At 45.0% G+C, this 25,000-nt stretch overlaps 1 protein-coding gene across 5 annotated transcripts in view; it reads right to left on the bottom strand.

Moving 5' to 3' along the window:
- snx19b (sorting nexin 19b) overlaps window positions 1-25,000 on the bottom strand; it is a 72,343-nt gene that overhangs the window by 25,360 nt on the left and 21,983 nt on the right. For all 5 annotated transcript variants that reach the window (XR_013901313.1, XR_003274378.2, XM_080288741.1 and 2 more), the window contains exons 11-12: window positions 1,157-1,341; window positions 951-1,038 (exon numbers count right to left, since the gene is read on the bottom strand). Coding sequence is in view for 3 of the 5 variants with exons in the window: in XM_080288741.1 (XP_080144867.1) it covers window positions 951-1,038; window positions 1,157-1,341 (273 nt within the window). In the remaining 2 variants the exon portion in view is untranslated. The remainder of the gene's footprint in view (window positions 1-950; window positions 1,039-1,156; window positions 1,342-25,000) is intronic.

Genomic DNA, 25,000 nt, shown 5'->3' with positions numbered 1-25,000 from the left:
AAGTTTGCACAGCTACATTCTCACCTGAAAATATCTTAAAAGTTTATTTTTGGCCCAGAAACATAAACAAGAGTAATATTAAGACTAAGTAGCTGCCGCCATTGTTGGAAACTGGAACTGGCCCTGAAGGGCGAGGGCTATACTGAAACTTATGACGTCTTTATCACAACATGCTGACGATTAACCAGAATGAAACAAAACTGGATGAAGTCTTTGGCTTCGACACGCTGTAAAAACGTGTGATTTGAACATATGCAGTTTGTGATTTGACAAAACTTTATGGCAGCATTGAGACATCGTACGGCACTGCATTAAAAAAGAAAAAAGGTATTGTAGTATTGTACTGATCTCTCCACAACCTTTCATGATATTTTATACTGGATATGTTTACTTTTCAATATCAACTTTAACCTTGTGGAGTAAGAGTGAAGCTCAAACACTTAGCTGACCATGCCCTCCAAGGCCGAGTATAATGCTGTGAAGCCGAAGACAAGAAGTGATTCCCTGGTTGGGTCACTCAGCAACAACTGCAATCGCGCGATTGTGATAACTGGAATGCACATTTCACAGCGCTGTGGAAATCTAAAATCAGGAACGGGCCAAACTCTTTTTTACTCCACTCTGCAGTCTAAATCACCTCGAGCTGTTACTGACATCTTCAGACAAAAGTTATATCTTGAAAACTGTGGACGCTCGAATGCACACAAAAAGACAAAAAGCTAAAAGGGAGCTGTTACAGGTTGTGCTGATTCTACCGTTCATATGGCGTCCCACAGAAAATAGATCATTTTGTTTATTAATGAAGGAAATCAAATAAAAACTGAGCATGACAACAGGAAGCAGAATCTGATGTAAGAACCATATTTTGTATAATTTTATGATGAATCCTTTCTGAGAAGAAGAGGTGCGTCTGACGGCAGACAGGCTCGCTACAAAGTGGGTATATTGACCTGTTGATGTGGGGGTCCTGAAAAGAGTCCAGAGCAGTCTGCCAGCTGAGTCTGTACTTCTCTGAGCCCAACACATCTGAGACCAGATCTAGACACAGAAAAAAGATTGAGATGTAAAAACAACTCAAACTGACTGAATAAGAGCAAATACTGTAACAGGAACGACGCCGATTCAAGGATCGCGCCATAACGAGCGTGAGACGTACCTGGTACGAGTCTCATCAGACAGCGTAAAGCTTGTTGTTTGGTGTCATCCTTTTGCTGCTGGCTGCGTTCAAACACCGGGGCAGTTGGCAAAGCTCCACCGGGCCACACAGCCTCCTGGATGACCTGCAGGTACACCACCCAGTACCTGGTACATGTGAGGTTGGACACACTCACATCGAGCCATCTGAAATGAATAGAAATAAAACACAAAGAGCTTTCGGTTAATAGAAACAGTGTGACAGTGTTCACTGTCCCCATGTTAGTGTGTTGGTCCTGAACTGGAGCAACATACAGGTTTGCAAACGCACATCCACCACCTGCTGCCTCTCAGTGACTAAAGTACACCACCAGCCAAAGGTTTGCATACACCTCATCTGATGGTTTTTCTTTATTGTTACTACTTTCTACATTGTAGATACAAACTGAAGACATCAAATATATGAAGATATATGGAGTTATGTATTAATGGTGTTGGGACCATCAGGTTGGTGCACAGCTGACAGCCTCGTTTGGCAACTGTTAGTAGTATTTATTTATTGTCATTGTCAAGAACAATGAAATTGCGTTTGGGGCTTCCATACAACCCAAAAAAAGAAGAAAATAATAAATACCCCTTAAAACCCAAGTGTACATATTTAACCCAGTGTGACTCCAATGCAATAAGACAATCCTTAGCAATAATGTTCGTAGAAATTCAGACAAAGACCTGAGAAACATGACAAAATACAACAATGCAACCCATTCAATATTATTGTACTGTGAGATATGATATCAGATATGATAGTTATCTATTTAAGAAAGAGGGGGGGGGGAGCAGGAGGGGGAAGAGAACAAAGATATGATGCACCAATGCAGACCAGTTCATTGCTATTAAGAAGTTGGATATGGTTATTGTCCGTGAGAGGGGGGCAGAGAGTTCAGGAGCCTCACAGCCTGTGGATACAGGCTGTTGGCCAGTCTGGATGTTCTGGCCTGTATAGACCTGTACCTTCTCCCTGAGGGCAGCAGATGGAAAAGGTGGCGCGCAGGGTGATGTTGGTCCCGCAGGATACTGTGCACCCTCCTCAGACAGCGAGTGGGGAAGATATTACTGATCTCTGGCAGACTTGTTCCAATAATTCTGCCAGCTTCTTTCACCACCCGCTGGAGTGCTTGCTGATCGGCCTTGGTGCAGCTGGGGAACCACACTAGAAATCCATACGTCAGAACGCTGCTGATGGCACAGTTGTAGAAGTTCAACATCAGAGATCTGGGAATGTGTGCGCTCCGCAGTCTCCTCAGGTAGTAGAGGCGCTGTTGGGCCTTCCGTGCAACTGAGGTGATATGGTTGCCCCAGGACAGGTCCTCGGTCACAGTTACCCCCAAGAATTTAAAACTGCTCACCCTCTCCACCGCCTCACTGCCAATGAAGAGAGGCAGATGGTTGTTATGACCCCTCTTCCGGAAATCTACAATGATCTCCTTGGTCTTTTTGGTGTTTAAGACCAAGTTATTGTCGTGGCACCATGACTCTAGTTGTTGCACCTCTGTCCTGTAGTTTGTCTCATCATTGTTGGATACAAGTCCGAGCACTGTAGTGTCATCTGCAAACTTAACAATGAGATTGGACGCGCAGGAGGAAATACAGTCATGGGTGAAGAGAGTGTATAGCAGAGGGCTCAGAACACACCCCTGAGGGGCACCGGTGTTGACCACAAGGGTGGAAGAGGTGTTCTTACCCACTCTGACACTCTGTCTACGGTTAGTGAGGAAGTCCACAATCCAGTTGCACAGAGAGGAGTTAAGTCCCAGTTGGTGGAGTTTGGGACGGAGTTTGTATGGCCGGATGGTATTAAAAGCCGAGCTGTAGTCTACAAAGAGGAGCCGTGCATAGGTGTTCCTGTGTTCCAAGTGCTTCAGTAATGTGTGCAGCACTGTGGCGATCGCATCCTCGGTTGACCGGTTCTCCCTGTATGCAAACTGGTGCGAGTCCAGGGATGGTGGAAAAGCAGCTCTGATGTGTTTAATGACCAGTCTCTCCAGGCATTTGGCGGGAATGGGGGTGAGTGCCACAGGTCTGAAATCGTTCAGACATGTGACATTTGACTGTTTTGGGATGGGAACGATGGTTGCTGCTTTGAAACAGGATGGTACCAGTGAACAGGACAACGAGGTGTTATATATAGAGGTGAAGACGTCCGCCAGGTCCGCAGCACAGTCTTTTAGCACCCGGCCCAGCACTCCATCCGGCCCGGCCGCCTTCCTGGTGTTAATGCTCCGGAACACACGCCTCAGCTCATGAGTGCTCAGGACCGGAGCAGGGTCGGTTGAGGGGAGAGGGGACAGGACAGGGTCGGTGTTCTCCCTGTCAAAACGGGCATAAAAGAGATTTAGATCCTCAGCCAGAGTAGAACTGTCGGCTGAGGGTGATGGTGTTCTCCTTTTGTAGTCCGTGATAGCCCTGATGCCCTCCCAGACCTGCCTTGGGTTTGTGTTGTTCTCAAACCTGGCCTCGATACGCCTCCTGTGCTGCTGCTTGGCAGTCTTGATGCCTCTTCTCAGGTTGGCCCTGGCAGCACTGTATGCCTCCTGGTCCCCGGATTTGAAAGCGTTGTTCCTTGTTCGAATAAGTTGTTGAACTCCGTGTGTCATCCAGGGTGGATTATTAGGGAACACACGGAATCGTTTCCAAGTTGTTACATTGTCCACACAGAAACAGATGTAGTCCAAGACAGTGGAGGTGTAACTGTCCAATGCGACACGATTGTCAGTGTCCTGCACCTTGAATACATCCCAGTCTGTGCAGTGGAAACAGTCCTGAAGCATCGGAATAGCATCCTGCGGCCATGTTCTCACGGTTTTGGTTGTAATCCCAGTGCTCTTGATCTTTTGTGTGTATATTGGGTGTAGCAGAAGGGAGAGATGGTCTGACAGACCCAGGTGGGGATAAGCCTGGGCTCTGTTAGAGTTCATATTATAGCAAACAGCTGAATAAAGGGAAACAACAGCCCATCATTACTTTAAGAACTGAAGGTCAGTCAGTCAGAAAATTGCTAAAACGTTGAATGTGTCCCCAAGTGCAGTCGCATCAAGCACTGCGATGAAACTGGCTCACATGAGGACGCCCAGGAAAGGAAGTGCGAGAGTCCCTCTGCTGCTGAGCCTCAGAAATCGTTAACAGCAGCTCAGATCAGAGCCCAGATAGATGCTGCACAGAGCTCCAGCAGCACACACATCTCTGCATGTTCAGAGCAGACTGTGTGAATCAGGCCTTTACGGTCAAACAGCTGCTGAGAAACCACGACTGAGGAAAAGCAACAAGCAGACATGTTTGGACTAAGAAACACAAGGAGTGGACATTAGACCATCTGTGCTTTGGTCTGATGGGTCCAGATCTGAGATCTTTGGCTCCACCTGCCGTGTCTTTGTGCAGAAAAGGTGAACGATGGTCTCTACATGCATGGTTCCCACCGTGAAGCATGGAGGAGGAGGCGTGATGGTGTGGGGGGGCTTTGCTGGTTTCACAGTTGGTGATTTATTCCAAACTGAAGGCACACTGAACCAGCATGGCCACCACAGCATCCTGCAGCCACATGCCATCCCATCATTTATTTTCCAACAGCACAAGGACCCCAAACACACCTCCAGGCTGTGTGAGGCCTCTGTGACCAAGAAGGAGAGTGATGGAGGCCTGGCCTCCACAGCCACCTGACCTGAACCCAGTGGAGCTGGTTTGGGATGAGATGGAGCGCAGAGTGAAGGCAAAAGGACCAACAAATGCTCAGCATCTCTGAACTCCTTCAAGACTGTTGGAAACCATTTCAGGAGACGACCTCATGAAGCTCATGGAGAGAAGGCCAAGAGTGAGCGAAGCAGGAGTCAAAGCAGAAGAATGTAAAATATCAAACATGTTTTGAGTTGTTTCACACTTTTGTGTTTACTACATACTTCCACGTGTGTTCATTCATAGTTTTGATGCCTTCAGTGAGAATCTACAATGCAAACTGTAAAAGAACCCACCCACCACTTTAATCACACTCTAGACCTTGTTTTAACATATGGCATAGAAACTGAACATTTAACAGTGTTTCCTGAAAACCCTCTCCTGTCTGATCATTTCCTGATAACATTTACATTTACAATAATTGATTACACAGCAGTGGAGAGTAGACTTTATCACAGTAGATGTCTTTCTGAAAGCGCTGTAACTAAGTTTAAGAACATAATCCACCCACTGTTATCATCTTCAATGCCCTGTACCATAGGTGTCAAACTCTGGCCCGCGGGCCAGCCTAATTACATTTGGCCCGCGAAGCCATACCAAATTACTATTAGAGCTGGCCTACTGGTATTATACAGCTAATATATATATTGTTTTGTATTAAGCTTTGCTTGTTCCATATTCAGTTTTCCAGCAAAACTTATTTAAAACTTATATAATCTAAAGAAGGGCATCAAAAAAGCCAAACATCATTACAAAAAGAAGGTAGAAGAACACTTCTCCAACTCCAACCCCCGACGCATGTGGCAAGGACTCCAGACCATCACAGACTACAGGACCACCAAACCCTCCCCCGCATCCTCTGATGTCTCCTTCCTCAACGAGCTCAACAACTTTTATGCTCGTTTTGAGCGAGGGAACCCCACAACCACAACCAAAGCAGACATGACGCCAGACCACCAACCTATGACTCTCTCCCCCACCGATGTAGGAGCGGTGCTGAGCAGGATCAATGTCCACAAGGCTGCAGGCCCTGATGGCATCCCCGGGCGTGTTCTCAGAGCGTGTTCTGGGGAGCTTGCAGGAGTGCTCACAGACATATTCAATCTGTCCTTGGCCCACGCTGTGGTACTGGCCTGCATCAAATCCACCTCCATCGTCCCGATGCCCAAAAACTCCAACCCATCTTGCCTCAATGACTACCGCCCAGTAGCACTCACCCCCATCATCACTAAGTGCTTAGAGCAGCTGGTCCTAGCACACTTCAAATCCTGTCTCCCCCCCACCCTGGACCCCCACCAATTCGCATACCGCCAGAACAGGAGCACAGAGGATGCAGTCTCCATCGCACTGCACTCTGTCCTCTCACACCTGGACAACAACAACACCTACGCCAGAATGCTGTTTATAGACTTCAGTTCAGCATTCAATACAATCCACCCCTCACAACTCACAACTGACAGACCTGGGCATCAGTTCCCTCATCTGCAAATGGTTACTGGACTTCCTGACCAACCGCCCCCAACATGTCCGGCTGGATAACCACTGTTCATCTACAGTCACGATGAACACCGGTGTACCACAAGGCTGTGTGATGAGCCCTTTCCTCTACTCCCTCTTCACCCACGACTGCAGACCTGCTGATGGTTCCAACACCATCATTAAGTTTGCAGATGACACCACGGTGATTGGCCTCATCAGTGACAACGATGAGGCCGCCTACAGGGAGGAGGTGGATCGTCTGGCTGAGTGGTGCGACACAAACAACCTGCTGCTTAACACCGAGAAGACCAAGGAGCTCATCGTGGACTACAGGAGGAATGCTGACCCACATCCACCCATCCACATTAAGGGGACGGCTGTGGAGCGTGTGAGCAGCTTCAAGTTCCTGGGAGTCCACATCTCCGAGGATCTCACCTGGACGACCAACTGCTCCAAGCTGGTCAAGAAGGCTCACCAGCGCCTCTTCTTCTTGAGGACTCTGAGGAAGAACCACCTGTCCTCAGACATCCTGGTGAACTTCTATCGCTGCACCATCGAGAGCATCCTGACCAACTGTATAACAGTCTGGTACGGGAACTGCTCTGCCTCGGACCGGAAGGCGTTGCAGAGGGTCGTGAAAACTGCCCAGCGCATCGCCGGAGCACCACTTCCTGCCATAAAAGACATCTACAGGAAGCGGTGTCTGAAAAGGGCTGGGAAAATCATCAAAGACCCCAGTCACCCATCACATGGACTCTTCACCCTCCTGCCCTCTGGGAGGCGCCACAGGAGCCTCCGGACTACCACCAGGTACCGGAACAGCTTCTTCCCCACAGCTGTCAGACTCCTGAACTCTGCCTCCTGACATCTGACCCACGTTAACACATGGACTGAACATACACACACCCACAATGGACAACTGTACCCTCAAACACAATAATAACATGGACTGAACCACCACTCACAACCACCAGCACTTTATATAGCCTCTGTAGAAACTATCTAAACCCTCACTTATCTTAACTGCACTACTGTATAGCTCTGTGTAAATAATCATTCTGTACATTCGATAATCTTTAATCCTACAACTGTTTACAACTTGCATAGTTCCCATTTCTGTATAGCTGTATATCCCAGATTCTGTAAAGTTATTTATTTCATATTCTGTATAGTTTTTCATATTTATATCCTGTTCATATCCTGTATATAGCTTGTACTCACTACAGCCTGTACATACTTATAGTTATAGAATATTCACAACATACTTCATACCGTGTACATTATAACATACCATAATAGACCCATTTCTGTAATATACTCACATATCTATATTATTGCTAATATATATTGTAATATATCTATATCACTAAAGCACTTCTGGATGGATGCAAACTGCATTTCGTTGCCCTGTACCTGTGCATGTGCAATGACAATAAAGTTGAATTCTATTCTATTCTATTCTATTTGAGTCCATAAGAAAAGATTCATTCTTACATCTGGAGGAAGATTTTTTTTTCAATAAATATTAATGTTAGCCCGCGACTTTGTTCCAGTTTTGAATTTTGGCTGTGTATTTGAGTTTGACACCCCTGCCCTGTACCAACACAGAGCAGAGCAGCTATCTGAACGCTACCCCAACAGAGGTCGATTATCTTGTTAATAATTTCACCTCCTCACTCGATCTTAAATATGATCAACCTATCGCTAATGATCGGCTATGTACCACAGGCCTTCAAGCTGGCTGTAGTTAAACCTTTACTCAAAAAGCATCTCTAGACCCAGCAGTCTTAGCTAATTATAGGCCAATCTCCAACCTTCCTTTCATATCAAACATCCTTGAAAGAGTAGTTGTCAAACAGCTAACAGATCATCTGCAGAGGTTTATTTGAAGAGTTTCAGTCAGGTTTCAGAGCTCATCACAGCACAGAAACAGCTTTAGTGAAGGTTACAAATGATCTTCTTATGGCCTCTGACAGTGGACTCATCTCTGTGCTTGTCCTGCTAGACCTCAGTGCAGCGTTCGATACTGTCGACCATAATATCCTATTAGAGCGATTAGAACATGCTGTAGGTATTACAAGTACTGTGCTGCAGTGGTTTGTATCATATCTATCTAATAGACTCCAGTTTGTGCATGTAAATGGAGAGTCCTCTTCACACACTGAGGTTAATTATGGAGTTCCACAGGGTTCAGTGCTAGGACCAATTCTGTTTACATTATACATGCTTCCCTTAGGCAGCATCATTAGAAGACATAGCATACATTTACACTGCTATGCAGATGACACCCAGCTCTATCTGTCCATGAAGCCAGATAACACACACCAATGAGTTAAACTGCAGGAATGTCTTAAAGACATAAAGACCTGGATGGCCGCTAACTTTCTGCTTCTTAATTCAGATCAAACTGAGGTTATTGTACTCGGCCCTGAAAATCTTAGAAATATGGTATCTAACCAGATTCTTACTCTGGATGGCATTACCTTGGCCTCCAGTAACGCTGTGAGGAACCTTGGAGTCATTTTTGACCAGGACATGTCCTTCAACGCACATATTAAACAAATATGTAAGACTGCTTCTTCCATTTGTGCAACATCTCTAAAGTTAGAAATATCCTGTCTCAGAGTGACGCTGAAAAACTAGTTCATGCATTTATTACTTCCAGGCTGGACGACTGTAATTCATTATTATCAGGAAGTTCTGAAAACTCCCTGAAAAGCCTTCAGCTAATCCAAAATGCTGCAGCAAGAGTCCTGACAGGGACTAGAAAGAGAGAGCAGATTTCTCCTGTTTTGGCTTCCTGTTAAATCCAAAATTGAATTCAAAATCCTGCTCCTCACATACAAGGTCTTAAATAATCAGGCCCCATCTGATCTTAATGACCTTGTAGTACCATATCACCCTATTAGAGCACTTCGCTCTCGCTCTGCAGGCCTACTTGTTGTTCCTAGAGTATTTAAAAGTAGAATGGGAGGCAGAGCCTTCAGTTTTCAGGCCCCTCTTCTGTGGAACCAGCTTCCAGTTTGGATTCAGGAGACAGACACTATCTCTACTTTCAAGATTAGGCTTCAAACTTTCCTTTTTGCTAAAGCATATAGTTAGGGCTGGACCAGGTGACCCTGAATCCTCCCTTAGTTATGCTGCAATAGACGTAGGCTGCCGGGGGATTCCCATGATGCACTGGGTGTTTCTTCTTCACTCACTATGTGTTAACAGACCTCTCTGCATTGAATCATATCTGTTATTAACCTCTGTCTCTCTTCCACAGCATGTCTTTATCCTGTCTTCCTTCTCTCACCCCAACCAATCACAGCAGATGGCCCCGCCCCTCCCTGAGCCTGGTTCTGCTGGAGGTTTCTTCCTGTTAAAAGGGAGTTTTTCCTTCCCACTGTTGCCAAAGTGCTTGCTCATAGGGGGTCATATGATTGTTGGGTTTTTCTCTGTATCTATGAAGCGCCCTGAGGAGACTTATGTTGTGATTTGGCGCTATATAAATAAAATTGAATTGAATTGAATTCAAAGAGTCATGAAATCAAGAAAAACCATTAAATGAGAAGCTGTGTCCAAACCTTTGACTGGTGCACGTGGAACCAGAACAGCTGGAAATGTAGGCTTGTTTTAATTCCCTTTACATTTTCCACATTGTCCCACAGGTGATAACGACAATGATATGACTCTGGACAGGTTGCCAATCTCAGAGCCAGCCCTTTACATTCACACCTTTGGAGCCACTTAGAGTCAGAAATAACCCTCAGATGGTAAAAGTCCAGAACTTTGTTGCTGTGACTGCACCACTGTGGTATCCCAAATCCCAGATTAATATATCAATGATGATTTTTAACATTTGCCCCAACTACATAAACATGCATCTAACTTCAAGGCCAAATACCAACAGTTGGTTAACCTCCTGACTTCATCAGTTCAATGTTTTGTGACCTCGTCTTCATGCCTGACCTCCCTAATGCTGAAGATCATATCCTCCAACCAGCCAATCCTTTTAAATATAACCAATGCCTAATTGCATTCCCACGCAGATTTGAAGCTCTTTAGGTCATCAGAATATCCTGGCATAGTCTTGCACTGACAGGTCTCAAACTGATCCCATTTCCCTAAAGCCTTTCACATTACGGCTGCATTTAAGGTCTTGTGATGATTAGATTCAACGGGCTGCGTTTAGCTGGGAGATTCTGACCTCTTTCATTCTGACCTGACCTCTTTAAGACCAAGATTTACCATCAGAGTGGAAACACCATCAGTCACCACCCAGACTCGATGGAGAGGTTATTTAAAGCCAAAGTAAAAGCTAAACACAACATCACAGCGTAGGGCGGATGCCACTGAATGTCCATGTGATAGCTGAGGTTGGAGTAGACAGGTGAAGTTGGATAGCTGAGGTTTAATGAGGTTTAAGTCCTCCTTCACTTGCATTTCAGTTACTACTAAGAATTCCAGGGAACTAACTGTTTGTCCAAACAGACGCTGTTATGCAACATTTATTCTGAACCTCAGAGCTGTGGAAGAAAAGAAAACAGGAATGAGGCCCAAGCACCACAGTGCAGAGCAGCACAGAAACAACGGATGGACGCTGTGCCAGGCATCATGATTTACTCTAATGTCTCGCTGTTTTAAGCCACCAAAAAACATCTCACGAATAACTGTAAAGGGAAAAAAAGCTTCCAACAAGACTCAAGTTACGTCTGTAAGAACTTCAGTTAACTTTGACAGGCCATCAAGTTGCAAACAAAAATGCTAAAACTGCAAATAAATAAGTAAAATATCTTTTGGTATTTTAGGAAATATGTTGTTTCAGTGTTTCTAAGAGTGAGGAACTTTAATTCACAGAAACAACCCAAAGCACTTAATCTAATTCACCACTGAGTCATATACAACAGCACAGAGCCTAAGCACCACATCTGCAGAGGCTGAAGTCCATCACAGCTGACAGCACCCAGGCTGCAGACTGTATAAAGCTCTTGAGTTTAAACAGCACATCGTATCAAGATAAACTGATGAAAGCTGTTATAGTATACACTGAGGGGCACAAGAGACTAGGAGAGTGCACAACATGGATTAAAGGTCTCCAAGTTCTGATGGGAGACGCCACCAAAAGTGGATGAGAACAACTGGGCTGAGGTCCTGTGGGACTTGTCCTGCTGGCCAACCAGCCAGACACAGTGGTGGACGATAGCTCGAATAGATGTGTCATTCCCAGCAGACAGTAACATCAGCAAGAAGGAGCACACAAAGGAAGTACCAGGGGGTGAAGGAACAACTGGAGCAGATGTGGAAGGCAAAGTCCAAAGTGGTAAGAGAGCACTGTGAGCTGTGACCCAAACCCGGACAGCTGGCTGCAGCAGATCCAGGCTTTGTCCAGAAGGCCTCTGGCAGGCGACCTGAGGCTCGAGGAACACCACCACCAGGGGGTGACATATTTTATATTCTTTATACACATCCCCCCTTAATTGTATTAAGTCGAACATAATCAACATCTATCAGTGTCAAATTGTCTGTTTTAATACATTTTGAGAATAGCTGGCTGAAATCTGGAAGTCATGGACATCCCCACAGAGAGGCTTTCTCCTCTGTGAAGCTGCAGATGCTTTCAGTCACCAGCAGCAGAATGAATCAGTGAATGATGTTTTCCAAGGGAACCATGAGGCTGAAAAGGTCTGGTTGCTGAAAAATGTGAATTTATTTCAAACACTTGGAATCCAGTGAACACTTTCAACGTACAGTGCAAAATTCAACACAGGTAATGTAAGCTTAGCCTAGTCCCCAATAACAGAGGGAGGCTGGTTAAAGCTCAGCAAGCGAACACTGATATTCACATAATTAAGACACAACTACAATAAATCACACTTATGAATGCAAAGGGGAAGTCCTACAGTTCCTGACAGATAAATACAGGAACAGCCTGGAGCATGTAATTCATGCCGTGATTTCATGCTGTCGTGCTGTGGTTACTGCACACTTGTAGGAGAAATGTATTTATCACTCCTTTAAGGGCCTGCCATGCTAAAGTGGACGAGCTACAGTAATTGAACACATTTACAGTAAGAGGAAGCAGCGTTTTAAAGCTCGTGCTGTCTGAGGTTTGAGGTAAGAATAAACTGTATCCTCATATAAAAGTTTAGTTTGAATTGCTTGCTGGTCGAGGCAAACTGACTTTTTGTGTTCTTTTTACAAACCAGCATCAAGCTGGAAACATGGCTGGTTCTCATGTTTCTGTGACCTCGCTCCACCGAAGAAAGTTCAGCTGTTTAAATTGTGCTCAAATTCTTCCAGACTTTGAAGCAGAGATGCAGCAAATACAGGGAGTGCAGAATTATTAGGCAAATGAGTATTTTGTCCACATCATCCTCTTCATGCATGTTGTCTTACTCCAAGCTGTATAGGCTCGAAAGCCTGCTACCAATTAAGCATATTAGGTGATGTGCATCTCTGTAATGAGAAGGGGTGTGGTCTAATGACATCAACACCCTATATCAGGTGTGCATAATTATTAGCCAACGTCCTTTCCTTTGGCAAAATGGGTCAAAAGAAGGACTTGACAGGCTCAGAAAAGTCAAAAATAGTGAGATATCTTGCAGAGGGATGCAGCAGTCTCAAAATTGCAAAGCTTCTGAAGCGTGATCATCGAACAATCAAGCGTTTCATTCAAAATAGTCAACAGGGTCGCAAGAAGCGTGTGGAAAAACCAAGGCGCAAAATAACTGCCCATGAACTGAGAAAAGTCAAGCGTGCAGCTGCCAAGATGCCACTTGCCACCAGTTTGGCCATGTTTCAGAGCTGCAACATCACTGGAGTGCCCAAAAGCACAAGGTGTGCAATACTCAGAGACATGGCCAAGGTAAGAAAGGCTGAAAGACGACCACCACTGAACAAGACACACAAGCTGAAACGTCAAGACTGGGCCAAGAAATATCTCAAGACTGGTTTTTCTAAGGTTTTATGGACTGATGAAATGAGAGTGAGTCTTGATGGGCCAGATGGATGGGCCCGTGGCTGGATTGGTAAAGGGCAGAGAGCTCCAGTCCGACTCAGACGCCAGCAAGGTGGAGGTGGAGTACTGGTTTGGGCTGGTATCATCAAAGATGAGCTTGTGGGGCCTTTTCGGGTTGAGGATGGAGTCAAGCTCAACTCCCAGTCCTACTGCCAGTTTCTGGAAGACACCTTCTTCAAGCAGTGGTACAGGAAGAAGTCTGCATCCTTCAAGAAAAACATGATTTTCATGCAGGACAATGCTCCATCACACGCGTCCAAGTACTCCACAGCATGGCTGCAAGAAAGGGTATAAAAGAAGAAAAACTAATGACATGGCCTCCTTGTTCACCTGATCTGAACCCCATTGAGAACCTGTGGTCCATCATCAAATGTGAGATTTACAAGGAGGGAAAACAGTACACCTCTCTGAACAGTGTCTGGGAGGCTGTGGTTGCTGCTGCACGCAATGTTGATGGTGAACAGATCAAAACTCTGACAGAATCCATGGATGGCAGGCTTTTGAGTGTCCTTGCAAAGAAAGGTGGCTATATTGGTCGCTGATTTGTTGTTGTTTTTGAATGTCAGAAATGTATATTTGTGAATGTGGAGATGTTATATTGGTGTCACTGGTAAAAATAAATAATTGAAATGGGTATATATTTGTTTTTTGTTAAGTTGCCTAATAATTATGCACAGTAATAGTCACCTGCACACACAGATATCCCCCTAAAATAGCTAAAACTAAAAACAAACTAAAAACTACTTCCAAAAACATTCAGCTTTGATATTAATGAGTTTTTTGGGTTCATTGAGAACATGGTTGTTGTTCAATAATAAAATTATTCCTCAAAAATACAACTTGCCTAATAATTCTGCACTCCCTGTAAAATGTGCCTCTTTTTCCAGTTTCAGATTTATCTAAAATCTTACCTTCTGATCTACTATGGTTTATAACTTTTGTCCATTTTCTAGAACAAAAAAAGCTAAATTCTGACTGAACCTGAATTGCAGTGTTTACTGCAGCACACACATCACTGCATCCTGTAAGTTTACAGCTTCTTTGTGTACTTCAAACTGAACTGAGCAAACCATGCTGGAGGTAATACAGCTGACACAGTGATTTTAACTGAAATGACAGAAGCATAAACATTTACTGGCAGAGCTATGAAACTGAAGAAAGTGAGGATGTTAAACTCTCTGAGTAACACAGCAAACAGGTCAGGTGTGAGACCTCTGACCTCTTTGTGTATGAGACTTTGAAGTACACCTTCATCAATGGGGTAATGCATGGTTGTAAGTAATAATGCAGCACTCTATGTAGCAGCTGTTGTTTTTAGGGCAATAGCTCCAAAGAAAAAAATCCACATGTTGATTTTTTCAGTGCTTTTGAAAACTGAGCATCAGATAGTAAAGGCAGTAAAATGACTCTGTGTTCAAACATCTAATCTTCTGTTTTCTCTGCAATCAGTTCATGCTAACAGCATCCAGCTGCAACAGCACTAAGGTCAGTACAACACGCACACGGCCTCCTGCTTGTATTTGTATGAACTCAACAGAGGTTAGGGCCTCACAGATACATGAAGCTACAGAAATGGACAGTGACAAGGATTTGTTTAGCTTTAACTTTAGCTTTAACAATAATGCATTCGGTAAGCTTCCTCCAGCCAGAGTGAAGGGGGAGTTCACTTTCTACAGACACTGCAACACATCCTTACTGGAACACAGCCCAGTCTAACCCACAGACTGGAAAAGCAAACAGCTGAGCCGTATGAGTGAGGACAAGCCGATGTTAATTTTGACAAGTGAAAGAGACGATGAATGACTCGTGTGCAGGCTGGCTCAGAGGCTGAGGGGCAGCTTCTTCTCAGACCTCAGCACACTGTTTTTCAGGCCTATTGTATTTAATGAGTGTGTGTTGGCTTGGTTTAGGGTAGCGTGTCTAATTTGTCCCAAACACAGATAATAGCTACAACTAATATTTGATGAGGCTGAAACTAATTTTCATTTCTCTGACACAGTTTTAGTTTTGTAGTCGAGCGTTACCAGGATCCATATTTACATCTTTCCAACTTTGAGCTCACCTCATTAAGAACTGTTATTTCTATAAACCATGAAGCAGAATTGTATTCATATAGCACCAAATCACAACAACAGCTGTCTCAACCCCGACCATCCAACGATGCTCTGTGAGCACGCACTCAGTGACAGTGAGAAGGAAGAACTCCCTTTTGACAGGAAGAAACCAAATGAGAACCAGACATCAGACTCAGGGAGGGCCAACCATGTTCTGGGTCTGAGGGAAGGGAGACGGGACGAGCGACGGGCTTTGGACGAGCCGGAGTTGGAAACATAACTATGACATTAGTTACAGTTACATTTGTCTCTCAAGTTCTGTCACCGCTGCTGTGACATTTTTATTTTATTTAAATTGAGAGTCAGTCACTACAATCCTGTATTACTACCACATTATTACTGTGGTGATGCACGCTGAACAACAATGCAGGTGAATAATCGTTAAAGGCTGATTCTGTTCATCAGGTGACCTCTTCAGTCTCAGCTGACTGCAGGTTTCCAACAAACAGGACGGTTACACAATGACTGAAACGTCATTAATATGCAAACTGTCATGACCCCTGATCAATAACCATGAGTCCCATTCACACAGAGTGGGGGAATGGCTGCAATCACAGCGTTGTAAGGTGGTGACAGATGGACCCTCAGGCTGCCTCCTCCATCGCTACGTCCACATGAACAGAATCAACCTTTTGGGATGTGGTGATGCATGTTTTCCAAAACTTTATACAGGATGTGACTACTTAACAATTAGACAACAAGCAAACATCTAGGCTGGTAATATTAAAACTCCAGTGATTCCACCAGACAGCACGGTGCTGCAGAGATCAGCACGGTCGCCTCACAGTAAGACATTATTAGCCATGCATGAAGTTTTGAACCAAAACTGGGTCCCACACAGTGTCTGCACAATACAGTGATTTATGAACATGTGTTCCTTGTCAGGCAAAGAGCATTAAACAAAGATTAAACAGCATAAAAACAATAACAGGGCTGCCCTCATTTCTTAACAAATAATAAAGAAAGTCCTTTTCTACACGCAGACTGTAGGACAGGTCTCAGAGGACCTTTGCCCAAATGAGGGCAAATAAAAATGGTTCAGTGTGTGTGAAACTTCAAAAACATAGTGCCCTAGTTGGCATCACACTGTAGTTTGAATGAAGCTGCAGCATTAGGTCCAGAAGCCAAAGTTAACTTCAGACACGTTGCAGATGACCTGCATAAAACATTCCAAGTTTCCAGCCTGCTAATCAGATACGATCAATATAACGACGTGACAATGTTTGAAGTGCTAGGAAAGAATAACTGGCAACAGACTGTCGAGGCCAAGCCGTGAGTTTTATTACAACCGTGGCCGTCCTGCAAACGTGCAATAAAAGCACGAACAACAAGATCCCCGCTTTAACACTCGTACCTACAAAAGGACACCACTCAGTCCAGCACACATGCCAGCTCACAGTCTCCGGCTTGAGGGCTGGACAATTGCTGTGGCAGCAAGTCAGCCAGCTGCAGTGTAGGAGGCAGAGCGGGTCATCTATTAATCAGAAGGTTGGTGGTTTGATGCCTGGCTGCTCCAGTCGGATGCATCCACTGGTGTGACTGTGTTTGTAAGAAGGAGGCGCAGAGCACTGAGTGATCAGAGTAAGAATGGACGGGGTTTTTAGCTTACTCAGACCATTAGGAGCAGAGAGTTGGGAAACATGTTTTTCAGTTTCCTGTTTTGTGCTGGAAATTGGTGGCAGCACAGGAATGACTCCAAAGGTTCCCGTGACCCTAAAATTAAAGGCACTAACATCACATGAGGTTTGACTCATAGTCTTAATGTTTTATTTTGCTTTTATGTCAGGCACTGAAAGTGAAAGTGAACAGAGACTGCACAAAGGCGTGAAAGCTGCTCCTACATACAGACCGTCTGATCTCACAGCGAGGCGACGCGTCGGTCATCGTTTGAGCCGCCATCCCTCTAAACTCTGAGCATTAAAGACAAACTTGTCAGGATTTACACAGGACAGACTCGTGATTACCACAGACAGGATGTGGAGTCAGTAATGCCAAATAGACACAATTTAAATGTCTGTGGTCGCAGTGAGCGCATCAGCACTCGCAGAGACAAAGCTGTTATCTTAATTAGCTCCACATGTCTTAGCTGCAGGCTAAAGTACAGTTCTCATGAACTTCTTTTCAGAGCTAAACACATGGAAACATGAGATACTAAACAAGACAAACACAAACTACTTTGCTGCTCATACCACCACGGAGTTGCACAACACTATCGACGTGCCAGGGGTCCGGGCTGCTTTGCAACGACATCAAATGTGATACATCTTGAACCAAAAGTGTTCTTTTAATTTTATATGAAATATGATTAACATAAACTCATTCCTAATTCATGCTTTCACTTTCCACTAACAGTCTGATAACCTGGTTATTTCTACTCAGAACTACTCTGAACTGAGAGATGGCGACACTGAGGACGGGTCGCCAGTCTGTCTCTGACACTATGGTTGAACTTCAGAATCAGGGAGGATGGCACAGAGAAAGCCGACTATCACTGTCAGCCACTTTGACGATCTTCTGTCCCCAGTGTCACTGAACACAAGCTGAAACAACTATTGCTGGGTAATAAACTCAAATTCTGCAACTTGTGTAGCTGGTGTTGGTGAAGAGTTTGAAACACACAACCAGATGACAGGACTTGACAACAGTGGCAGGTATGCGTGACACTACATTGCCCCACCCGTTCCGCAGGGTTTGAGTGTGTTGATGGGATTTTGGGCCATGCTTTTGGAAGATCAGACACTGATGTGTGATGAGAACGCTGGCGCGCAGTCTTCGCTCTAATTCGTCCCAAAAGCGTTCGATCGGGTTGAGGTCAGGACTCTGTGCAAGCCACTCAAGTTCTTCCACACCAAACTCTGTTTTTATATAATAACATTTGTGAGCAGCTCAAATTCTCTTCCTACCGTACGCATGCAGAGGATGCAGTTCTATACTCCCAGCGCCTTCGCTGGGTGAAGTATGCACAAACAGACTGATTTTGTCAGATTGCTCTTCATTAGTCCTGAATGCTGGCAAAACCAACGTTATGTTGTCTGAAGCTGCGAACAGCGAAACGCTGGAAGGTGGTACCATACAGGTTGCTGACTCATACAAACATCCTGGTATTTGATAGGGATCGACTTTACACATCATGCTGGATAACAAAGCTCAAATGTACATTTTCTGTATAGACTAAAATCACGTTTCTCTGTTGCTTCCTGTAAGCGACTTGTATTAAGCTCGTTTTTATCTCAGTTGGATTTCGGTGATGCCATCCATCGATCGATATTTACCTTGCTGCCCTAAGTTATATAACACGCTTCATGACTCATCACTGCACATGAAACTGTCCAAAATATCTTGGTATGCTGAAGCACTAAGAGTTCCTTTGACCGGAACCAAGTTGCTGAGCCCATCTCCTGAAAACCAACCCGCACCGTAACCCCCCTCCACCAAGCTTTACATTTGGCACAGTGCAGTCAGACAAGCACTGTTGTCCTGGCAAACACCAAACCCAGACTGGTCCATCACACCACTGGACAGAGAAGTGTGATTCGTTGCAAAGAACATGTCTCCACACTGCGTGCTTGACTCCACTGCTTTTTGTTTTGCGTTGCACTTGGTGACATAAGACTTGGATGCAGCTGCTCGCCCATGGAAACTCGATGAAGCTCTCTGGGCACTGCTCTTGAGCTAATCTGAAGGCCACGTGACGTTTGGAGGTCTGTAGCGATCGAGTCTGCAGAAAGACTGGAAAAGAATCCACTGACCCGACGCTGTGATTTTACATGGCAAACTGAATGTGTTGCTGCAGTTTCTAATCACTTCCACTTTATTATAACACCACTAACAGCTGGATCTGGAATAATGAGAACATTTCCTGACTTGTTGCACAGCTGGCATCCCAGTACGATGTCAGACTTTACCTTGGGTGGCATTTTGTGTTTGGGGATGTTGGCTACAAATCAAAACTGGCCGTGCATGCTTCACATCTGTTCAGATACATGACCAAAATTACAGAACACGCAGCAAACCTGTTGATTTAGCAGTAGCCAGTATGACTTTGTAAACACCTTTATGCTACTATATCCATAAATGCTGTGCATAAATAAAGATGTAGTATCACTTTTAGTCTGCATTTCTATCTATATCCATGACAGTTGTGAGCGAGGGTTGGCTGCTAACACTAGATAATTAACAGGTCATCGTCGTGAGTAACCTCTAATTTTACCGCAGCTTCTCAGTTTGCAGAGAGCCGGTTTAGGCGAGCACCTGGCTCTGACCTCGGAGCTCTGACTCTATTTGTACTACAGAGGAGTTTAGAGTAAAAGAAACAATGAAAACTTGTAAAGTTTTAAAGGCTCTATCATTGCTGTTGGAGATGCATATCAGGGCAGTTAAGTAAAAGGACATTATGTTGAATGTCTGGGATTAATCGTGATGGTAGAGCTCAGTCACCACATGATTTGCACTGATTTTCCTGCTTCAATGGGCCTCTGGGGAGCTTCCTGAGGAACATTAAACCCATTTGGACAGGATTTACTTGATTATTTTTGAAAATGCATGAGTGTAACAGCAAGTTTAATGCTGCTCTGAATGCACTGTGTGATATAGACTTTCTTTATAGTAATTCCACTGCCAAACATCTTATTCAAATGTTGTCAGGATACATGAGTTAAACTTGTTTGTTTGTATATTGGAGAATGTCTTGTGATATTCTGTAAAACAAGGTTACAGACATGCTGAGAGCCGCCCAGGTGTATTTTGTGATTTTGTTTGACTTGTGTGAAGCAAAAGTGTGATCCTTATCCTGCTGTCACACAGACGTCGTCTCTGCTGTCTCAAACTGCTTGTTCTCCTTTGGACGTCTTTAACCACATCACAGCTGTGCTGCTCCAAACACAGCCGAACTGCACTGGAAGCTGATGGCTCCTCGTGTCACAGTGTACTGGGCTGTCATGACTTTCCACAGCTATACTATGCTGCACCTTTTAAAGTTTATTACCATGTAGGTATTTAACATGTAAAAAAACAAAGTGAATCATATTTCATTCAGCCTGAAAAGTGCACGTCTGTTTCCTTCATCCATTAAAGTATTACTGCTTTTCTCAGAGCACTAATACCTCCAACAGTCGAGTGAAAGACTTTGTACTATGTCAGCAGCGTGCTTGTAAAAACATTATAAGTTCAGTGTTAAAGGTGAAAACCCTGAGCTGGACTGCTTCAAGCAGAAGTAGAAGACAACCCAGAAACCTGATCGCACAGTTTTAGTCCTGCTCTCGCTCTTCTACCACAGCTTCTGCCCTCATCAGTCTCTGCTGCAGTGAAACCCTTTGGTCTTTGGTCATGCTCTTCTCTGCGTGACTGCTTTTCTGACACATCACGACCCTCCTTTTTTACTTAAATGATCTCATCTTTGGGGAAAGGGTTTACATGATGATCCGTTTCTGCTCTTGAGGATGTTAACCTGTTCCTATACACCATGCCATTCATGGTTACTGACAGCTTTTAGCTTAGGTTACCAAACGAAGACGCTGACTTTATTGAAAGGTGACATTTAGTTTCAGAAAACTGTTATAGTTAGAGACAAAAACAAATCCTAGCTTTAGACTGACGACCTCGTGACGTCCAGAGGTTACGCTGCACTAATAACTGTGGCCTCGCTCATTTCGTGCACACCTCTGGCCCAGCTCGCAGCCAGCTGTTTCACAGTAACTCTGTTTATAAGAAAACCAAGGAGCAGCTTTCAGTGTCGTCTTTTATTTCACTAAATGGATTCAGAATTTCTGTACGATGAACAAAATGTGAAATATGACGTGAAGAACATTAGGCCATGGCTATAAGGCAAAACAATCAACAGAATCTGTCCGTGTTCGTGGAGTAGCGCACACAGCCACAGTGCACGCAGCCGTCACACACTAGTGCACGGCGTTCCCTGATGTGATGCGTCTACACACGTCCACTCGAGGCTGGTCACATCAACACCTTCATTCAGGCCACGGTGCTGACTTGCAGCCTTCGGCCCTGCAGTCTGGCTCAGCTTTTCTCTGAGCGCACACATGCCAGGCTGCTTTTATTGGGACTGTTGTGGCGCCTCGGTCCCCACGTCTGGTCAAAACAAAGGCATGTAATATCACAGCCTGAGCCAGACTGTCATCACACACGGCCCACAGAGGCTCACACTTTCACAGTTCCATGTGTGTCACAGCAGCACACACACCGGCCTGCGTGACACGAAGGACAAAGCTGCAGGAGACCAGTTAAAGGGCGCAAGCGTGCACACGCACGTCAGGGTCCGTGTCCACGTTACAGCGACATCCAGCAAACTCTGCGTGTGCTGTCATCACTGCTGCAGCTGCATGGCAGGCACCAGAGATGACACTTTTCCCTTTGGCTCAGCGCTTTCGACCAGTGACGGCTAACAAACGCCAAGTAATTCTATATGAGCGACTGTGGTCTGGTAGAAGCTTACAGCATTACTGCCACCATGAAAACCACCAGAGCTGTTTTCCAGCTCTGCTGTCAGACACATGTTTTCAGGGAACATTAAGAGGAAAGTGCCCAAGCAGCGTCTCTGCCACGAGGATTAATGTGGCTTCAGTTAAACAAAACATACTGCACAACCACATTCAAATCACCGTGACACACGTCAGGAGGAATTTGCAATTATGTGCATGTAATCAGCCTCTTCCATCATCCTTCAAACTTCATGCAGATACAGACGTAGGCACAGGTTTGTTCAGGAATGCAGAGAAAGCTGAGCATGAAGCTTTCAGCTGTCAGTTTAGTGGTTGATCTACATTCCCACTCCCACCTACAGCTGTGGGTACCCACTGAAAGAAGCAGACTGCCGGATAAGCGCGTCTGCGCTCAGCCAGAAACACAGCATCTCTGTTCGGTCATTATTGAGGAGCCTTGAGATGAAAGAGCGGCTTCACACTTCGAATGGCTGCAGACTTTATTTCATCCAGTTATTAAAAACAGCTGTTATATTTCCATGTATGTGAATTTGTTTAAATGTGATCGGGTGTAAAAACAACTTAAACTGTTCATGCTAAATTTTTGTTAAGCACCTTGAAGCAAGATGCTTTGAAAACCCTGAGGGACAGGCCGAGCAGCGCTGCACGGCAGGATTCGCTTTAGTAACCATTTAAGGTAAAGACAGAAAAGTACAACCAGGTCCTGTTGGAACTAAAATAAGCCAGAATCTGACAGACGCGTCATTTCTCAAGTATGTCTCTGGACGCAGAAGATCAACTGTGACTTTGGAGCCACATCTCAGGCCACAGGCTCAGGTGAGCGGTGAAAACATGACACCAGGGAAGTGAAGAGGCCGACGGGTCAGGACGTGACTTCATCCTGCTCCTGTCCTTATCTAAGACATGTTGATTCTGCAAACATCCTGACAGCATTTGAACATGCACCTCTCGTCCTCCATCTAACTTGATCAAGAATGTGAACAACAAAGAGACTTTTATTTCCTGCCAAACATGTTTCTAAAGCTAGATGAGGACAAACAGACGAGGAGGCCGGCGAGCTCTGACCGAGGGCACACTGGGGCTGACGTAGATATCTGATCTGTAATGTCCCAGCGAGACGACCGCATAGTTCAGCAGGAATAGGAGCGTAACATAACACGATATTTGTCGAGAGGGAATAATGTCATGTTGGTGACATGATACAGGGAAAACTTCCAACTTAAACAGTTTGAGATAAAAACAACAGCTGATCCCACAAAGCCTGATTTGTCTTGTGAGTAACGGCCTGTTCATGGATGCCACACCAGAAGCTGACAGACAGCCTGTACGGTCATGTAACGAGCCTCTCTGACATCCCTCACCTACACCAGTATTCTGACATGCGTGGCCACCCCTCTGCCCACCTGCACCTTTTAGCCTGAGCGTGAACTCCCGCTGACACAAGACCTCATCTGTTCACGCCACACCCGCCCCGGGACAGCAGCACAACAGCAAGAACGGCGGACGACTCTGTCGTCTTCTGTGGAAACAACCAGCGGCGTCAAAGAGGCCAATCAGTGGTTTAAACCCGCAGCACTGTCAAAAACAAGCATCTGGTCTTCATGCAGTAATAAGGCATGACGTCGTCTGTTATGATAAAATATGGACTCTGACACAAAGCCAGGCGCGGCGGCCAAAGTCCGAAAGAGTAAATTCTATCAATAACAACGTAGAGTCACAAGTGGAAGAGTGAAAATATCCTCGTCTTCAACACCTGACTCACGACTATTCTCTTACACTCATAATAACCTGGTCTAAATGTGCGCCAATGCACATTTTCACATGTAATAAGTTTAGATTAGAGCGTCTGCACAGTCTTTTTTTGCTCAGTGGCGACACTGCAGCAGATTAATGATGATGCGGGTAAACATAACTGCATTTGGATTGCTCAACACGAGCCAGCAGCATGGCGCTCGAACTATAACGGCGGTGTTGTGGTTTAAGTGGAGCGACACACACGTCTGCTTTTTGTTGCATTTTAAAATGATTTGTTTTATGTGCCTCTGGAAGCCAAACGTGCAAAGATGCATCCATGATGCTCAACAAGTGAAAAAGAAGGTGTTATGTAAATCATTCATTAATCAAAATCAGTCGTGCATTTTTAACCTTTGAAACATCTGCAAGACAAGAACGTCACATCTGATGCTTTCTGCTCGTCTTCCTACTTAAGCTGCTATATCAAACACAGATTCATCCACACGAGCACCTTTCCTCACACACTGCTCAGTATATCAAAACTTGGGACTGGCACTAAGCAAACACGAGCGTATGGACGCCCTTGAGTGTGGGCACACACCAGGCTCTCTTTCTGTGCCACAGAGGTCCTTCAACATTTGAGGGTGTTGCTCGCGAATGCTCTGAAGCAATCGGCCTGCTCAGAGCAGCCACACAGAGAATTACATCAAACAGACAGAAAAGCCATGATTTTCTTAGCGTCAGAGTTCTGACAGCAAAGTTACGCTTCTGTCCAAATGCCACAGTGTGATCACGGGCTAAATGCTGCAGCAGTCAGCGAGGCCAAACAACTTGTTCACCACGAGTGAAACCCAAGCGGCGCGCTGGATGTCAGAGTGGGATCTCTGGGTATTAGTTAACAGCAGAAGAAGAACCAGAGCGAGCAAACGACAAAGAGCGTTCGCTGCGACAGCCGCTGACGGGGCTTAAATCCTCCATGCTCCTTTCATCCTCACCTCCATCATCAAGCTGTCAGCGAGGTCTGGTGGTAATGTTCGAATTGTTTATGGAAGTATTAATGAGCTGTTTTAGTAAAAATAAAGAATCGTATTGTATGACAGGTGCAACAGGAGACCGAGGTGAGATGCCACATGCAGTTTGGTGAAGCCAAACGTGTAGTGAGCATATAAGGACGTCCTTCAGACCAATGACAAAGGTCCTGAGAATGGCTAGTGGGCGTGTGTCAAGGAACAAGTACGAGGCTGGAGTGTGCCGACTACAGTCACCTACACAAGAGCTAAAACGTAGTCCAACGGCTTTCTGAGAAAATCTCAGGCCCTTGTTGCATTAGACCCAGTTTTCCTATCACACGT

Source organism: Astatotilapia calliptera, chromosome 14, assembly GCF_964374335.1.
Source record: "Astatotilapia calliptera chromosome 14, fAstCal68.1, whole genome shotgun sequence".
NCBI classification, from domain to species: Eukaryota; Metazoa; Chordata; class Actinopteri; order Cichliformes; family Cichlidae; genus Astatotilapia; species Astatotilapia calliptera.
Note: the sequence above shows the minus strand (reverse complement) of the source record. Positions and strands in the feature narration are given on the sequence as shown.